At 47.6% G+C, this 17252-nt stretch overlaps 1 protein-coding gene across 1 annotated transcript; it reads left to right on the forward strand.

The window, feature by feature from the left end:
- The first annotated feature begins 4417 nt into the window (after nucleotides 1–4417).
- On the forward strand, nucleotides 4418–13162 carry LOC142214612 (T-lymphocyte surface antigen Ly-9-like). Its single transcript, XM_075283551.1, has 3 exons — nucleotides 4418–4493; nucleotides 10672–10983; nucleotides 13065–13162. The coding sequence occupies exons 1-3, from the start codon at nucleotides 4457–4459 to the stop codon at nucleotides 13160–13162; spliced, it is 447 nt and encodes a 148-aa protein (XP_075139652.1). The 5' UTR covers nucleotides 4418–4456.
- Nucleotides 13163–17252: the final 4090 nt, after the last annotated feature.

The raw sequence follows: 17252 nt of genomic DNA on the forward strand, positions 1-17252 counted from the left end.
AAAAAAAAGAAAAGCAACCCAAAAACAAATGCACAACCCGGCTATCATTGGCTACAAGACAGGTCCTCCCTAATTAGGACACGCCCACCTATGGTCACATCATAAAAATCCCCTTATTTGGCCTCAACATAGTATAACATCCCATTTTTTGACCACCACATGATTTATAAGCCTGTACACGGTATATAACCCCATTTTTTTTAGCCCACCACACTGTCTATGTCCCCCTTTTTTCTTGTCCTGCACATGGTATATGGTATATATTTTTTGTCTTCCCAAAGTATGTGACCCCACTTTTTATGGCCCCCACAGTGTATGACCCCTTTTTTATGGCCCCCCAGAGTATATGACCCCTTTCCCCTCCACACAGTTTATGACCCCTTTTTATATCTCCCTGCAGCTAAATTGGAGCCATTGATCATAGCTATGCTTTAAAGGTTGGCCCTGTATCTTCACTGCAGCACTGATGGAGCCAAGTCGCTAGCCAACGGAGCTTTCTACTTGCTATTTTGTACTAAACAGGCGCTAGAAGTGGCTCCATACAGCTGATTGGTTCAGGGGCCAGGTGGCCGCCCCCTATCAATCATATATTTACGGCCTGAGGATAGGCTATAAAAACCCCTTTAATAGAGAGACAAAATGTTTAATGGCCACCGCCTTCTTCCAAGCAAAAGGGATATGGACAATCTAGCGTCTGACCTAAAGCGGGTATGGCGCCGTCCTACAAGTAGGTAAAGCTGATATTACGGACCTACAGCAAAGAGTGGATAACTTAGAAGAATTTCACCTGAAACTCGCATAGAGATTGACCCTGTGCATGGTGCCCTCAGACCTCGTAGCTCAGACCCTGCCAAACCTCGGGATGTCATATGCAGGATCCATTTCTATGCCATTAAAGAGGAAATCATGCTCAGAGACTGAGATCTCAAAACCGTTGACTTTCATGGCACTACACTTTCCATCTTCCCGAACCTCTCCAGACATATTCTGCGCCAAAGGGCAGCTCTGAAGCCCCTGCTTGTTCTGCTCCGGGAGTGTGGGATTCCTCCCAGATTTTCTATGCACACTTAGTCCACCATCCATCCAACCTCCTGCTTGGAAATTACTCCTCAACAACACTGACCATCCTGCTTTTCCACTGGCACAGGACACTGCAGAGGGTTTTTCGATGGGAGTCTTCATATCGCACGCTATTCTACCGCAAGTGGCCACAGTTAGGATAGATCTGGACTTCCTCTCTGACTATTCCAGTCACCTGTTCCATCCAACTCATTCCTCCTGGACCGCGCTCTAGTTCCTGGAGACTCAATGAGTCGCTCTTGCTTGATGCTCAATGCTTGGCAGACCTCAAACTCGTACAGGATCAGACTGCTGAGAATGAACCTTATTTAAAAAACACCTCCGCCCCTGAATTACCCCAAAGAAACCAAGACAAGTAAATATGGTTTAAGTGGGTTGGTCACAGCTTTATTAACTGAATTTAACATAAAACTGAAGTCCAAAACAAATACTGTCTTCCTCATGTCTTCCTGCAAAGCAGGCCACTGGTAGACAGCAGGACTGCTAAACTGTCCTGCGTCCCCCTCTACAACTGGCTCTGACCAACCCCACAACCCAAAACAAGGGCCCTCTCTATGCCATCCGGCAAATCAGAAAGGAAGATGTCCCGACCGATGGGGTTCAAATCACTGTTGTCCCTAGAAAGCACTGCATACCTAATGGCAACACCGCCCAAAGAGTGCTTGGCAACATGCACATTCAAAACCTTCCAGAGCATGAGAGCGAGCGCCCCGCCACCGGGCCCTGGGGACAACTTCGGACCACACCAGAATCAATCTGGGAAAAAACTCAGAAAATCGAGTGAAATCCTGACGGTTGACCGAAATAAGATCACCCAACTTAACCTTTCCCAGGTCGTTCCCACCTGCATGAACCACTAGAACCACCGTCCCCGAGACCTCACGACTGAGCTTAGCAACCTCCGCTAAAATCCGCACCCACTTAAGGCCTCTAATTCCCACCCAACGGATTGAAATACCGGGAAAACCAAGAGAGAGGCTACCTGGATGCACCGCCGTTCTGCGCTCAGCCCAAAAAATGTACGCATGTCCCAGGAAACACAGAGACAGGGGACGGACCTGGAAAAAAAATACCAGGAGTAAAAATGAGCAGAGAAAAAAGTCACAGAAGCAGTAAATCGGGCCTAACATAACGACGGAAACAATCGGATTTCTACCTGCCCAGTCTTTTAATAGACTCAGAATCCAAACCACAAAGGTTGGCCGTAGTGGCCGCCCCTACGCAGAAAGAATGAGTGCCAAACTCACCCAGATTCAAACCCAAAAAACACAAGGCGGAGCGAAACGCCGAATACTGAAAGCACGTAAGCGGCAGACCCGAGCTATGAACCAAAAATATGGGAGACCGAAAACGGCGCTTTAAAAATTCCCCAACTAAACGCACAAGACAAAAAAGTGAACCTGTAGGACGAATGGGGACCCACGACCCTTGGCCATAAACATCCGTTTTAGAATGATGTATACAGATCCGAACCCCAGACTCTGAGTGGAGAACGTCCCCAACCGCCAACCCCCCCCCCCCTGGAAGATTTACTTGAAGGAAGGAGCTCACCAATCCGTAAGGCACAAAAGAAAGCCAGGGAAAAGGCGACTTTAAAGAGAAGGACTTCACCAACATCCACACACACACCAGGTAGAATATGCAACAATTTTTCTAACAACTGGAAGGAAACGGGGCGAAGCATGTCGTGGCGACCTGACTCCTTCATCCACCCTTTCAAAATTTGCCTAACCAAAAAGGACTTAGTAACGCCCAGACGGCCATAAAGTTTAAACATAAAGGCAATCCCTGCAAGCTTCCTCGCCGCTGCCACGGCTGAAACCCCCGATTGCGAAGACTAGCCGAAAATGACAGGATCTTCTGGGACACAAGGTCATCCTCCACGGGTAAACAACCGCCAGAAGTGAACAAAAATTGCTGCCAGGGACCAACGTGACCACGGGGCCACCGACTTCTGAACCAGGGACATCAGATCATGTCCAACAAGGTCCACAAGGCTGCTGGACATGGCGTTCCCCGTCTCCTCTGCTGATGGGTGCAAAGAGTGATAAAGCTGAAAGTTAGAACGGGACAAGGCATATAAGCAATGGCATTTTGAGCACACGGAACATGCCGGGTGTGAAACCAGGCAGCGAAGAACCAAATGCCTAAGAAGGGCTAACACCTCCAAAGAAGAGGAGGATAAGCTGTTCACTGCCTGCACGACCGACATATTGTCAGACCAGAAACATATGCGACAATTGCTGAGGTCCCGCTCCATTACTCCATGGCAACCACAATGGGAAAGAGCTTGCGGAGTGCCAAATTCTTCACAAAACCCTTGTCAACCCAGGAGGGGGGCCATTGAGCCCTACACCACTTACGTCCTAGAATCATGCCGAAACGGTTGCTCCTCGCGGCATCAGTAAAAAGGGAAAGGTCGGAACTAGCCACTAACTGAGACTGCTCTCCCGTTATACAATGCAAAAAAAAAACGCTGCCACACCCTCAAATCCTCCCGTAGCGTCCTAGTAATTCTAAAAAAAAATGGTGTGGTTGCGCAACGCCCTTAGTGGCCAAGGACAATCGACAGCAAAATGTACGAGCCATCGGGATGACTTTGCAAGCAAAATTCAGGAGTCCGAACAGAACCTCCATTTGATGCAAAGTCACTTTCTTAGAACGCGCGGCTGAATCAACTTCCTGCACTAGGCGATCTAGCTTGTCGTCCGGTAAATGGAAGACTATAGTGACCGAATCGATTTCTATTCCAAGAAAAAACAGGCAGGTCAAAAGCCCGACCGTGTTTTCTTTGGAAATGGGAACCCCCACATGATGCCATTATCAAGCATCGTGCCACTTTCCATGTTATGGCGATTAAATGTTCCCCAGGCGCCATCTCCCGCCTCGCCGTGGACATACCCAGTACATAGCTAACACAGGATTGGTTTTATTGTTTGACCATCCTTTGACAGAGCCTTTGTTTAATCGTCCCCCCTTCCCTCCTCTCTCTTCCCCCTTGTTGACCCCCAATGTCACTCTTCATCCCCATTTTCCCCATCCCTTCCATGTAACCTATTATGTATTGTTTCCAATGTTACAGTAATATCAAAAGACTTTCTGTAAGACTTCAATACTTCCTTCCAGACAGTGTGCATCACCTTGTTCCCTGGATAAATCTTCACTTGTGCAGGATACGTGTTATGGCGCAGGGATGGAGTAGAAGACCCGTCTTATTGTTTTAAGGTCCATAAAAGAGAAGTCGTATCTGGCCATGGGCCATGCAGGAAGCGTTGGTGCTTTCCTGCTTTTTATTGCAAGAACTAAGAATATTCCTTTCTAAGACTCTGGCGTCTTCCAACAGGAGAGCGAGGATTGCTGCAGAAGATCTGAAGGCATGGTCCTGCTTCTTCTCTTGCTGATCCCTCTACGAGGTGAGTGTCCTAAAGGGCTTCAGAGATGTATCTGTAGCTATGGTAGGATATTGTATATAATATATAGTGGCGTAATATCCTTCAGGGGTGGAGAAACATATCTGCTTCTGCATTTAGCTCACAGAGCATTGGATCACATTGATACATTGTAACAACTACATTAGGATGGCTCTATGAATTGACGTAACTGTAGGGCTTTTAGTGGATGCGGTTGGCCCTATAAGTCAGGGGGGCCCACAGGTCATCCTCTTCACTCTAAAGCTGGATAAACTTCTTTGATCTCCTTTGATGACTGACAGTCTGTACATTGTAAATTTATTGCACTGGAGTGAAACAGGGGAAGAAGAATTATGATACACAGCCTTCCACTGTCAGAATGCTGAAAAATTCAGCTTATACTTGAGTATATACAGTATATGTAAAGGGGCTATAGGAGACAAACTATTATATGTAAGGGGGGGGGGCTTTGCTTTGGTATATCATTGTTCAAGCTTATCTTAGTTCCCTTATATATTATAGTTCCTCCTTTATAAATAATAGTTCCCCATTACAATAGCCCCCCCCTTTCTTACAAATAAGAGAGGAATGATCCTATATAATGGGGGCTATTGTAAGAAAGGAACTATTATATACAGTGTGGGCTGATATAAGGGGGAGGCTGTAATATATAAGGGGTTATTGTGTATAAGGGAGGAACTATTATATATAAGAGGAAGTCTGCTATATATAAACAGGAAAGTATTATTCATAAGGGGGCTATTAATCCTCCTGAAATGCCAACAGGACGGCTGTTAGACCCCTGGCTCTAATAGTATGGTGGGGTATAATCTCTGGAAGGCTCCTCTTGTTTGCAAATGTCCATACTGGTTTATGGGAGGAGACCAGGGCTGTAATTTGAGGGGGTGCAGAGGGTGCAGTTGCAGCAGGACCCAGGAGCCTCAGGTGGCCTATACACACTGGCATCAGTATTGAGATTGCAGCTTCCATCTGGCCCATAAACCAAGGAGGCCCACAGATTACCCCCAACCACACCAAGGCTGATTAAACTCCTTAGCACCCGTAACCATCACTAGCAAGAATCTAGGATCTGTCTCCTTCCCCTTTGGCATCTTCTATATGTTCTCCTTGGTGTTGCTGGGGTGCGCTAGGGGAAGGATCAGTCTCCTTCCCCCTCTGCCAGCTTTCATCACAAATTCAACATGAGCCAACAGTGCGGTGCTGCTGCAAAAAAGGCTAATAAAATTCTGGGATGTATTAAGACAAGCATTGAATCTAGTTCAAGAGAGGTCATTATTCCGCTGTACTCTTCCCTGGTCAGACCACACCTGGAATACTGTGTACAGTTCTGGGCGCCTCAATTCAAGAAAGACATCGATATATTGGAGCAAGTCCAGAGAAGAGCAACCAAAATGGTGGAAGGTCTGCAAACCATGTCCTATGAGGAGCGGCTAAAAGAACTGGGATTGTTTAGTTTGCAGAAGAGAAGGCTGAGGGGAGATTTAATAGCAGTCTACAAATATCTGAAAGGTAGTCACAGTGCAGAGGGATCTACCCTATTCTCATTAGCACAAGGAAGTACAAGAAGCAATGGGATGAAACTAAAGGGAAAGAGATACAGATTAGACATTAGGAAAAACTTTCTGACAGTGAGGGGAGTGAGAGAGTGGAATAGGCTGCCACGGGAGGTGGTGGGCGCTCCATCAATGGAAATCTTCAAGCGGAATCTGGATAAACATATAGCTGGGATGATTTAGGAAGACCTGCACTCGCAGGGGGTTGGACCCGATGGCCCTTGAGGTCCCTTCCAACTCTACCAAAAAGTAAAAGTATATATTCTCTTTGATGCTGCTGGGGTGGACTCTGGGTAAGATCAGTCTCCTTCCCCCTCTAGCAGCTTCCATATGTGCTCTTTTATGCTGCTGGGCTGGACTCTCCCCCTCTGGCAGCTTTCATATATTCTTTTTGGTGCTGCTGGGGTGGACTCTGGGTAAGATCAGTCTCTTTCCCCCTCTAGCAGCTTCCATATAATCTATTTTATGCTGCTGGGCTGGACTCTCCCCCTCTGGCAGCTTTCATATATTCTTTTTGGTGCTGCTGGGGTGGACTCTGGGTAAGATCAGTCTCCTTCCCCCTCTAGCAGCTTCCATATGTTCTCTTTGATGCTGCTGGACTGGACTCTCCCCCTCTGGCAGCTTTCATATATTCTCTTTGGTGCTGCTGGGGTGAACTCTGGGTAAGATCAGTCTCCTTCCCCCTCTAGCAGCTTCCATATGTTCTCTTTGGTGCTGCTGAGCTGGGCTCTGCCCTTCTGGCAGCTTTCATATATTCTTTTTGGTGCTGCTGGGGTGGGCTCTGGGTAGTATCAGTCTCCTTCTCCTTCTGGCAGTTGATAATTTAGTCCTTCTTACTTCCCCTTCAGCTATACTGCCTTTATGCTTATCTAAATGTTACCGGAACATTATAATATTTAATCCCTTTCATGTTCGCTATACGGCAAAGGATGACACATGCAATGCTCTGTCTCCTCTGTGTTGGTGCTGCAGAGAAACAGATTATAGTCAATATAGATTCTCATATTAAGAAACCGATAGAATTGATGTGTGGGTGAGCCAAGTGCCACGTGATAACGTAACATCTTGTGCTTCTATGGAACGTACAACTACTTGGCTATGCAGATTTCTATCTCATCAGTTCATGTGCAACGCCTCATTTAAACCACCGGGGACATCATGTGATTTCTTCTAGATTCAGCCCACAGTCCCTGGTGTTTTACATATTTACTTCACGTAGACCATAAACATTTGCAGTGTTTTTTCCCACTGTAACGAACCAGATGATGACTCGCTAAACGGCTGTGAATTTATGGAAAGTGACTGCCCACTGGGTCCTAGGGACCTATGTCAGGGGCTCTGTCCCGCCTGTACTTGTGTTTCCCGAATCAGAACCATAAATTCTGCTAATAGGAAATACCAAGGAGCCTTTGAAGTCGGATTCAGGGCAGTCTTGTATTGTTCATTGCACTACACAATGTAGAAGACACTTTCCTCAACAGATGATTACGAGGCGGCTACATTTAGTGAAGATCTCCAGTGGTTAGACATTGGCTTTCAGGAGAACAGGAGATGCAGGCTTCCTGTCTCTGCGGTGAAACCCACATCCATGTGCAGGTGCAGCGTCGCCACTGGTGCGCGTAGTACTTCCTCATAACAGAAGGTGTCGAAGACAGGGTTACATATACGAAGTAAAGGGAGTCCATAGTCAGAGGTGGACTAACAAGAGTCTGGACTCCGAGTCATTGATGGTCATGGGTCATTCACGACATCCCTCCACTGTCAGAAAGGGACAACCCTTTTACTGTACAGGGGTATCGCCATCTCAAATATCGTATTCAGGCTTGTAGATGAATCTAACGGAAGTGTTTTACTCAATACATTTCTTTAGCTATCTTGCTCAGATACAGCTAAATCTCTCTCCTCATTGTTCACAGCCGGTTGCCTAGGTTAGAGACCTGATCTCAGGTCCAGATGATGTCTCTTGTCTCCCTCTCTCTGCATACGGCTTTCAGTTTTTGAGCCCTGATCAGTTCTAGATACGTTTCTTGATCATGGCTTCCGTTACCTTTGTAGTCAATCCAGAGATAACTGCTGTTTACAACAGACACAAGCTCTGTGCTGGAGCGAGATGACAAAAACAAGAAGGGGAGAGGAGACAGAGGCACAATAGAAATCCTGAGATTTGGGTGTATTGGAATCTTATATACAACAACATGTTTAATGGAAGTGTATCACAAGAACCAACCCCAGGAAGGGAGCAACAAAGGGGTATGTTGTTTTGGGGTTCTTTTGTAAATCCATTCTGAGCCTAGCATTTAGCTAACGATAAATTAATTGGATTGTAATGAGCCAAGTTCTTTATGAATTTTCAAAAATTTCAGGTTTGCCCAACCTGACATATAAACCCAATCCCACAGATTGATAAATTAGGGTCACCTGAATCAAAAAGTGTTTTCCCCTTGTGAATCGCTTATCTCTATTGCTGAGATATCACTGTTTCTGTTAACATGTAGATGAGCTGTTTGGAGCAACAAGGACACCACCATGGCTCCAAAGAGGTAAGCGGCAACGCCAGTGGCGTAACTAGGAATGGAGGGGCCCCATGGCGAACTTTTGACTTGGCCCCCCCCCACCAACACCGACGCCGAAGACCTCAATCGACCCCCTCCCACACATTCCTGCGCACTCTATTATGCCCCGTAGTGGCCCCTTCACACAGTATTATCCCCCATAGTGGCCCCTGCACAAAATATTATGTCCCTTAGTGGCCTCTGCACACAGTATTATCCCCCATAGTGGCCCCTGCACACAGTATTATCCCCCATAGGGGCCCCTGCACAAAATATTATGTCCCTTAGTGGCCTCTGCACACAGTATTATCCCCCATAGTGGCCCCTGCACACAGTATTATACCCCATAGGGGCCCCTGCACACAGCATTATACCCCATAGTGGCCCCTGCACACAGTATTACACCCCATAGTGGCCCCTGCACACAGTATTATCCCCAATAGTGGCCCCTGCACACAGTATTATGCCCCATAGTTGCCCCTGCATACAGTATTATCCCCCATAGAGGCCCCTGCACACAGTATTATGTCCCATAGTGGCCCCTGCACACAGTATTATCCCCCATAGTGTCCCCTGCACACAGTATTATCCCCAATAGTGGCCCCTGCACACAGTATTATCCCTAATAGTGGCCCCTGCACAAGGTATTATGCCCCATAGTGGCCCATGCACACAGTATTATCCCCCATAGTGGCCCCTGCACACAGTATTATGTCCCATAGTGTCCCCTGCACACAGTATTATCCCCAATAGTGGCCCCTGCACACAGTATTATCCCTAATAGTGGCCCCTGCACACAGTATTATCCCCCATAGAGGCCCCTGCACACAGTATTATGTCCCATAGTGGCCCCTGCACACAGTATTATCCCCCATAGTGTCCCCTGCACACAGTATTATCCCCAATAGTGGCCCCTGCACACAGTATTATCCCCCATAGTGGCCCCTGCACACAGTATTATCCCCCATAGTGGCCCCTGCACACAGTATTATGTCCCATAGTGGCCCCTGCACACAGTATTATCCCCCATAGTGGCCCCTGCACACAGTATTTTCCCCCATAGTGGCCCCTGCACACAGTATTATCCCCCATAGTGGCCCCTGCACACAGTATTTTCCCCCATAGTGGCCCCTGCACACAGTATTATCCCCCATAGTGGCCCCTGCACACAGTATTATCCCCCATAGTGGCCCCTGCACACAGTATTATCCCCCATAGTGGCCCCTGCACACAGTATTATGTCCCATAGTGGCCCCTGCACACAGTATTATCCCCCATAGTGGCCCCTGCACACAGTATTTTCCCCCATAGTGGCCCCTGCACACAGTATTATCCCCCATAGTGGCCCCTGCACACAGTATTATCCCCCATAGTGGCCCATGCACACAATATTATCCCCCATAGTGGTCCCTGCACACAGTATTATGTCCCACTGTGGACACCCATAAACAATTATTATACTCTATATATCTTTTCAGACCCCAGAATATAATAATCGGAGACCTGGGGGAATAAAAACATAAAAAACTGCTGTTTCTTACCTGTCCCCGGCTCCTACACTGTCGGCCTCTGCTGCCATCCTTCTTCAATGACGTCGGACGTCACATGACCCGGGACATCAGACAACTAGGAAGGAGGCCTGGCAGGATCGTGGAGAGGTAAGTAACAGTGTTTTTTCTGTTTCTTACCTCTCCCGGTCCACCAATCATTATACTCGGGGGTTCGAAAACACCCCCGAGTATAATGATGGCAGCAGTAGCGGCTGTCACCGGGCCCCTAATGTCCCGGGCCCTGTATCAGCTGCCTCTGCTGCTATGGCGGTAGTTACGCCCCTGGGCAATGCCCTCATTGCTCCAAAGAGCTCATTTTCTATATTGACAAAAACAGTAATATCTTGACCTTGGAGGCCGAGGTTCACAAAGGGAAAACACTGTTTGATTCAGGTAGCCCTAAATTATTTGTTGGGCTTGGTTTTGATGACAGACTCCCTTCAATAAGATCAAAATAATCAGAAAATGTCCATGTCTCTTATTCTAAAAAAAAATTTCCCTTCAGGTGTCTTCTCAGACATGACCTTACAGTCTCTGTCAGCAACGTCCGGTGGTTCCATCTTGTTCCAAATCAACTTAGCAAGGAGAATGGAGATCAACAGTGTATTTTGGTCAAAGGAAAAAAATATGGTAGCCATTGTGAAACCGGACTCCGTTAAGGTCTTGGACTCTAAATTCCTAAACCGGGTGGATTTCGAACAGACGATTCTTTCGTTAAAGTTGAGTAATTTGAGTGAAGAGGACAATGGGATTTACCAGGCCACCATCTATACGACTGAAGATACCATAAAAGTATCCTTCATACTGCAAGTCAATGGTAAGGAGAAGGGGGAGGGTGCAACACCGGCTATGCTAAAAGGGCAGCAAAATGGGATATTAGGACCATTTCCTGCCCACTGAAGAATGTGATAGGGGTTGTCCAGCGGGAAATTTTTGGGCTAAAAAAAATAAATAAAAGAATAGTAATAATAAAATAATATACTCACCCATCCTTACTCCTCCCCTTTTGGCGCTTCCTAGGTCACCACCAGTCTGATGCCTATTGACACATAGAAAATGCTGCTCCACCAATCACAGGTTGAGGAGCGTTACCACTGAGCCGATGACCGGTTAACGCTAGGGTCATTCGGGATCCGAACAATAGAGACGAGGACCGTTAAAACAGTGGTACACACAAAACCCAGCAGACCCTCTTACCTATAATGGGATCCGTCACCATGCAGGACTTTTTCTCCTCCAATTTTTGGAGTCACTTCCTATGTGTTGAGAGAGACCAGAAAAAAAAAGAGTAATGGGAACCCGGACGGTGTCAGGAAGGGAGCAACAAAGGATCAGTGAGTATTAGGGTTGAACCAATATTGACTTTTCAGGATCGATTTTAAAATCCGATTTCCGATCATTTTTCATTCGAACCCGATCTCGATCCCAATTCCGATCCCAATGCAAGTCGATGGGATTTTTTTACTAATCAGAGATCGGATTTTAAAAGCAATCCTATTCACTATACAGCGTGGAATCTAACAATTGTTAGAATCCACGCTGTGTAGTGAATCACTAAGTAGCCAGAGGATTTTTTTTTAATCCTCTGGCTATTTAGTCCCCCCTGGTGTCCACTTACCTGCAGAGATGGCTGGTCCCGTGCTCGGTGTTCCCCTTCTTCTTCGCCTCGCTGCCGCTCCACGCTGCTCTTCTCGCCTCGCTGCTTCCTGCCTCCCAGATTAGGAGAGTGTGGGCGGGTACTGGGAGGGGATCACGTCTCCCCGCCCTGTACCCGCCCACACTCTCCTAGGCCACAAGCCCCGACTTCCTAGCTCTTTAAACACTAACCTGGGAGGCGGCGGCAGCGAGGCGAGAAGAGCAGCGTGGAGCGACAGTGAGGCGAAGAAGAAGGAGAACACCGGGTACGGGAGCAGCCATCTCTGCAGGTAAGTAGCTACTAGAGATGTTAGTTTAGTCTCCCATTAGAATGAATGGAGGCAGCCGGCAGGCAGGGGGTTAAGGCTGTGTGCCGGCTGCTTCCATTCATTCCTATGGAACCGCAGCGGAGCCTTCACACTGAGTATACACTCCACTCATAATGAGCGGAGCGTATACTCAGTGTGAAGGCTAAGCAAAGCATTGTGGGAAATAGTACCGATCTCGATCTGACCTAAAAAGATCGCTCAACCCCAGTGAATATGGTTTGTTTTTCTTTAATCCATTCTGAGCCTCTTGTAAAGTCTTTTACTAGCAATAAGTGAACTGGTTCGTAATGAGCCTCTTTCGTTATGAGTTTTTCAAAAATTTCAGGTTTGCCCAAACTCACAATTTTATGGGTTTGACACCCACAAACCACTGGTATACTCTAGGGTCTGTTAAGACCCCCCAATGTATAAAAAGCAGACGCCTAGGGGAGATGAGTAAACATAACAGTCTTAATCATCTTGGTGTCTAATTCAGGTCCCCAACTTCTTCTGGCCTCCCGAATGACATTTTTGGCCACCCAATTACAGGCCTCAGTGGTCACATGGGCATGCCAACAGCATGAAACTTGTGACTAAGCCTGATGATGTGCCATACCCCATGTGACCACTAAGGTCCACTCCCAAGCCCTCATTGGCTGTTGACATTCTTCAGGAGACCTGAAGATGATCAGGATCTGCTTTGGACACTACAATGGAGCCCGGGAGAGATGACTAGTTTGGACTGGGTGAACCTTGCAAAGATTAGTGAGATGAGTCTTACAAGGTTCACCCAACACAAGTGCTTACCCACCAATCATTAAAGGTGACGCAACTTGTGCAGCTCTTGCTATGTAGGAAAGAAGCTTCCATACAAAAATGTAATATGTAAATTGGGCCATGCACACAACCACGAACTTTTACAATTTTTTTATGACTGTATTCTTTTCTTTGACAGACAAAAACAAATCTCATGGAGTCCAGTGGACAGGGTGTAGCCTCCGACTGGTCATCAGCCTGGGGACTCTCGCCATCTTCCTCAGCGCAATGACGTAATGGCTTTGTAGACCGGAATAACATCACCGATTCTACAAGAAGTGCCATAGCACAAGACACAATGGACAAAATCTCCAGTTACTATATCACTTACCATACATTCCTCTGCTATACGACATATGTAACAACGCTAATAGGTGGGGTAGAAGGGCTTAGGCTTGGAAAAGGTGACAGGTGGAAAACAAGGACAAGCGGGAACCATATAGAAACCATGTCCGTGCAAAATTGTAAAGCTATGACCCAAATACAGACGTTTTCTGGAATTTGGTAAGACTTAGGGAACCATTATGGGTTATATTTGTATTCAAAGCATTGTAAGTCTATGGTATAGGCCCGCAGGGGCCCACCTATAGAGGGCGCTAAAATAGATACCCCATTGAGTGGTAACAACAGGGTATTTGTTTCCTGTACACATCACTCCTTTTTGGGCTGAGACACCTGAAATACAGCGCCATTTGGAGGAGGAGTCCTGGAAGTGATGATATAACCTGATCTAAGGAACATCCAGTCCGTCTGGGATTACACGAAGAGACAGAAGGATTGGAGCGAGCCTATGTTCACAGACGATCTGGACTTAGTTCTCCAAGATGGCGGGAACAACCTCCCTGCCGAGTTCTGCCAAAAACTCTCTGTAAGGGTAGCGAGAAGAACTGATGGCAGGCAAAGGGCAAAGGTCACACCATAAATAAACTATTAACCCTTCTGTTTCCAAAAGCCTTCTTACTTTGCAGAATTTTTATTCCCACCACTGCCTAAAACTTTTGCACAGTGCTGTATATAACCCATTTACTACCGCTAAGGGTTCCATTCTACAATATTCTTATGCCACGTGACTGGTTTACATGGCTCACCATTATTTACCCTCATCATAATAAATTTGCTACGTGTTTGATCTTTGCCTCTTGCAAGTGTGAACTCAGCCTAAGCAAACCTCCCAACTTTTGAAGAGCCGAAAGAGGGCCAAAATATGCGGTGCACGTGTGCCGCGGCAAACTTAGCGCCGCCCACTTTAATGTTGACTCCGCCCATTCTCATTCATTTTTCATGTGCCCCCACACTTTATAATCCTCCTATAGTCACCTGTAAATTATATTCCCCCCCTCCATCTCTCCCACATTTTCATATAATCCCTTTATCTACCCCCAGTTTCATGTCCACCTATCTCTGTCCCCAGATTCATGTCCCCCCCTTCATCTGCCCCAGTGTCATGCCGTTCTCCCCCTTCATCTGACCCAGTGCCATGCCGTTCTCCCCCCCCTTCATCTGCCCCTGTGCCATGCCATTCTCCCCCCTTCATCTGCCCCAGTGTCATGCCGTTCTCCCCCTTCATCTGCCCCAGTGTCATGCCGTCCCCCCCTTCATCTGCCCCTGTGCCATGCCGTTCTCCCCCCTTCATCTGCCCCTGTGCCATGCCGTTCTCCCCCCCTTCATCTGCCCCAGTGTCATGCCGTTCTCCCCCCTTCATCTGACCCGGTGCCATGCCGTTTTCCCCCACTTCATCTGCCCCAGTGTCATGCCGTTCTCCCCCCCTTCATCTGCCCCTGTGCCATGCCGTTCTCCCCCCTTCATCTGTCCCAGTGTCATGCCGTCCCCCCCTTCATCTGCCCCAGTGTCATGCCGTTCTCCCCCACTTCATCTGCCCCTGTGCCATGCCGTTCTCCCCCCCTTCATCTGCCCCTGTGCCATGCCGTTCTCCCCCCCTTCATCTGCCCCTGTGCCATGCCGTTATCCCCCCCTTCATCTGCCCCAGTGCCATGCCGTCCCTCCCTTCATCTGCCCCAATGTGATGCCGTTCTCCCCCCCATATGCCCCCAGTTTCATAGGTCCCCTACATTGCTTTCCCCTCAACGTTTAACACAAATACTTATACTCATCTTCCAACGCTCCCCCGCCGCTCTCTCACTCCACTCACATAGTTGTAGGCGCGATGTGACATCATCACATCACGCCTACACATGCCGTAGCGCAGCAGTAAGGCAGGAGCCGATGGGTTGAAATCGGGACATGCCTCCCGCCGACCAGGACCACGGAAAAAGACACTGAATTTGTGAATTTCCCGCAGAAATCAGGACGGTTGGGAGGTATGCCTAAGTACGGCAAAAGAGGCAGAAGAGGAGGGTACGGAGGCTCCCAGAATAAGTGGCCATTCACATCACGTTTACATACAGTCAATGTTAAAGAGGACCTTTCATGAGTTGGAGCACATGCGGTTTTATATAACGCTAGAAAGCCGACAATGCACCGAATTTGGCTTTCACGATCTGTGCCCCTGGTGAAGAGCTATCGATGCCAGTACCGTAGCTCTTCACCATCAGAAGGACGTTTCTGCAAGTCAGTCAGGAACGCCTTTTCCCATAGTAGCGTCTATTGCGCTGTACAGTGAGAGCGAGGCGTTCCTTACCGCCCAGCTATGACGCTGTTCCACACTGCTCATTGTCATCGCTGGGCGGTAAGGAACGCCCCCTCTCACAGTACAAAGCTATGGACAATACTGTCAGGAAAGGTCCTCTTTAAACTGATGATCAAAACGTGATGTGAACGGGCCCTTACTGATATGTGCGGGGTCCAGGTGTTCATATATTGACAAACAGGATAGGTCATCAGTATGAACAATCACTATGGGGCTGGAGAACCCCTCTAAGTACCCAGGACAGGACTCTGGGGAGGAGGAAGGGGTAGGGATAGGAGGATACTAAGGGCTCAATCACACGGGGCAAGAGGGGGTGGATTTTGGCGCTGAATCCACGTCAGAATCCGCCCCCTCACAATAGAGGTCTATGTAGATGCTCCTACTCACGGAAAAAAGAAGCGAGCTGCCCTTTCTTCAGGTGGATTCCTCCTATCTATCTATCTATCTATCTATCTATATATCTACAGTGTTGGCCAAAAGTATTGGCCCCCCTGCAATTCTGTCAGATAATACTCGTGTTCTTCCAGATAATGATTACAAGCACAAACTCTTTGGTATTATCTTCATTTATTTTGCTTGCAATGAAAAAACACAAAAGAGAAAAAAAAAAAGTCAAATCATTGATCATTTTACACAAAACTCCACAAATGGTCCGGACAGAAGTATTGGCGCCCTCAGCCTAATACTTGGTAGCACAACCTTTAGACACAATAACTGCGCACAACCGCTTCCGGTAACCAGCAATGAGTTTCTTACAAGGCTCTGCTGGAATCTTAGACCCTTCTTCTTTGGCAAACTGCTCCAGGTCCCCCTGAGATGTGATGGGGGCCTTCTCCAAACTGCCACCAAGAGATCTCTCCCCCTCCCCCACAGGTGTTCTATGGGATTCAGGGCTGGACTCATTGCTGCCACTTTACAAGTCTCCAGGGCTTTCTCTCACCACCATTTTCTAGTGCTGACCTGAAGTGTGTTTTGAGTCATTGTCCTGCTGGAAGACCCATGACCTCTGAGGGAGACCCAGCTTTCTCACACTGGGCCCTACATTATGCTGCACAATGTGTTGGTCGTCTTCAGACTTCATAATGCCCTGCACACGGTCAAGCAGTCCAGTGCCAGAGGCAGCAAAGCAACCCCAAAACATCAGGGACCTCCGCCATGTCTGACTGTAGGGGGCGTGTTCTTCTCTTTGAAGGCCTCTTTTTTTCCTGTAAACTCTATGTTGAGGCCTTTTCCTACTTTTGTCTCATCTGACCAGGAACATTCTTCCAAAACGTTTTTGGCTTTCTCAGGTAAGTTTTGACAAACTCCAGCCTGGCTTATGTCTCTGGGTAAGAAGTGGGGTCTTCCTGGGTCTCCTACCATACAGTCCCTTCTCATTCAGACGCTGACGCTGGATAGTACGGGGTGACACTGTTGTACCCTCGGACTGCAGGGCAGCTTGAACTTGTTTGGATGTTAGTCGAGGTTCTTTATCCACCATCCGCACAATCTTGCGTTGAAATCTCTCGTCAATTTTTCTTTTCCGTCCACATCTAAGAAGGTTAGTCACAGTGCCATGGGCTTTACACTTCTTGATGACACTGCGCACGGTAGACACAGGAACATTCAGGTCTTTGGAGATGGACTTGTAGCCTTGACATTGCTCATGCTTCCTCACAATTTTGCTTCTCAAGTCCTCAG

Source organism: Leptodactylus fuscus, chromosome 7 (genome assembly GCF_031893055.1).
Source record: "Leptodactylus fuscus isolate aLepFus1 chromosome 7, aLepFus1.hap2, whole genome shotgun sequence".
NCBI classification, from domain to species: domain Eukaryota; kingdom Metazoa; phylum Chordata; class Amphibia; order Anura; family Leptodactylidae; genus Leptodactylus; species Leptodactylus fuscus.

Bases quoted from the DNA above. Each gene is read 5' to 3' on its own strand.
- LOC142214612 (XM_075283551.1), top strand. From the start codon at position 4,457: ATGGTCCTGCTTCTTCTCTTGCTGATCCCTCTACGAG. The intron at 4,494-10,671 runs GTGAGTGTCCTA...ATTTCCCTTCAG, and splicing joins CTTGCTGATCCCTCTACGAG to GTGTCTTCTCAGACATGACC. The intron at 10,984-13,064 runs GTAAGGAGAAGG...TTTCTTTGACAG, and splicing joins CTTCATACTGCAAGTCAATG to ACAAAAACAAATCTCATGGA.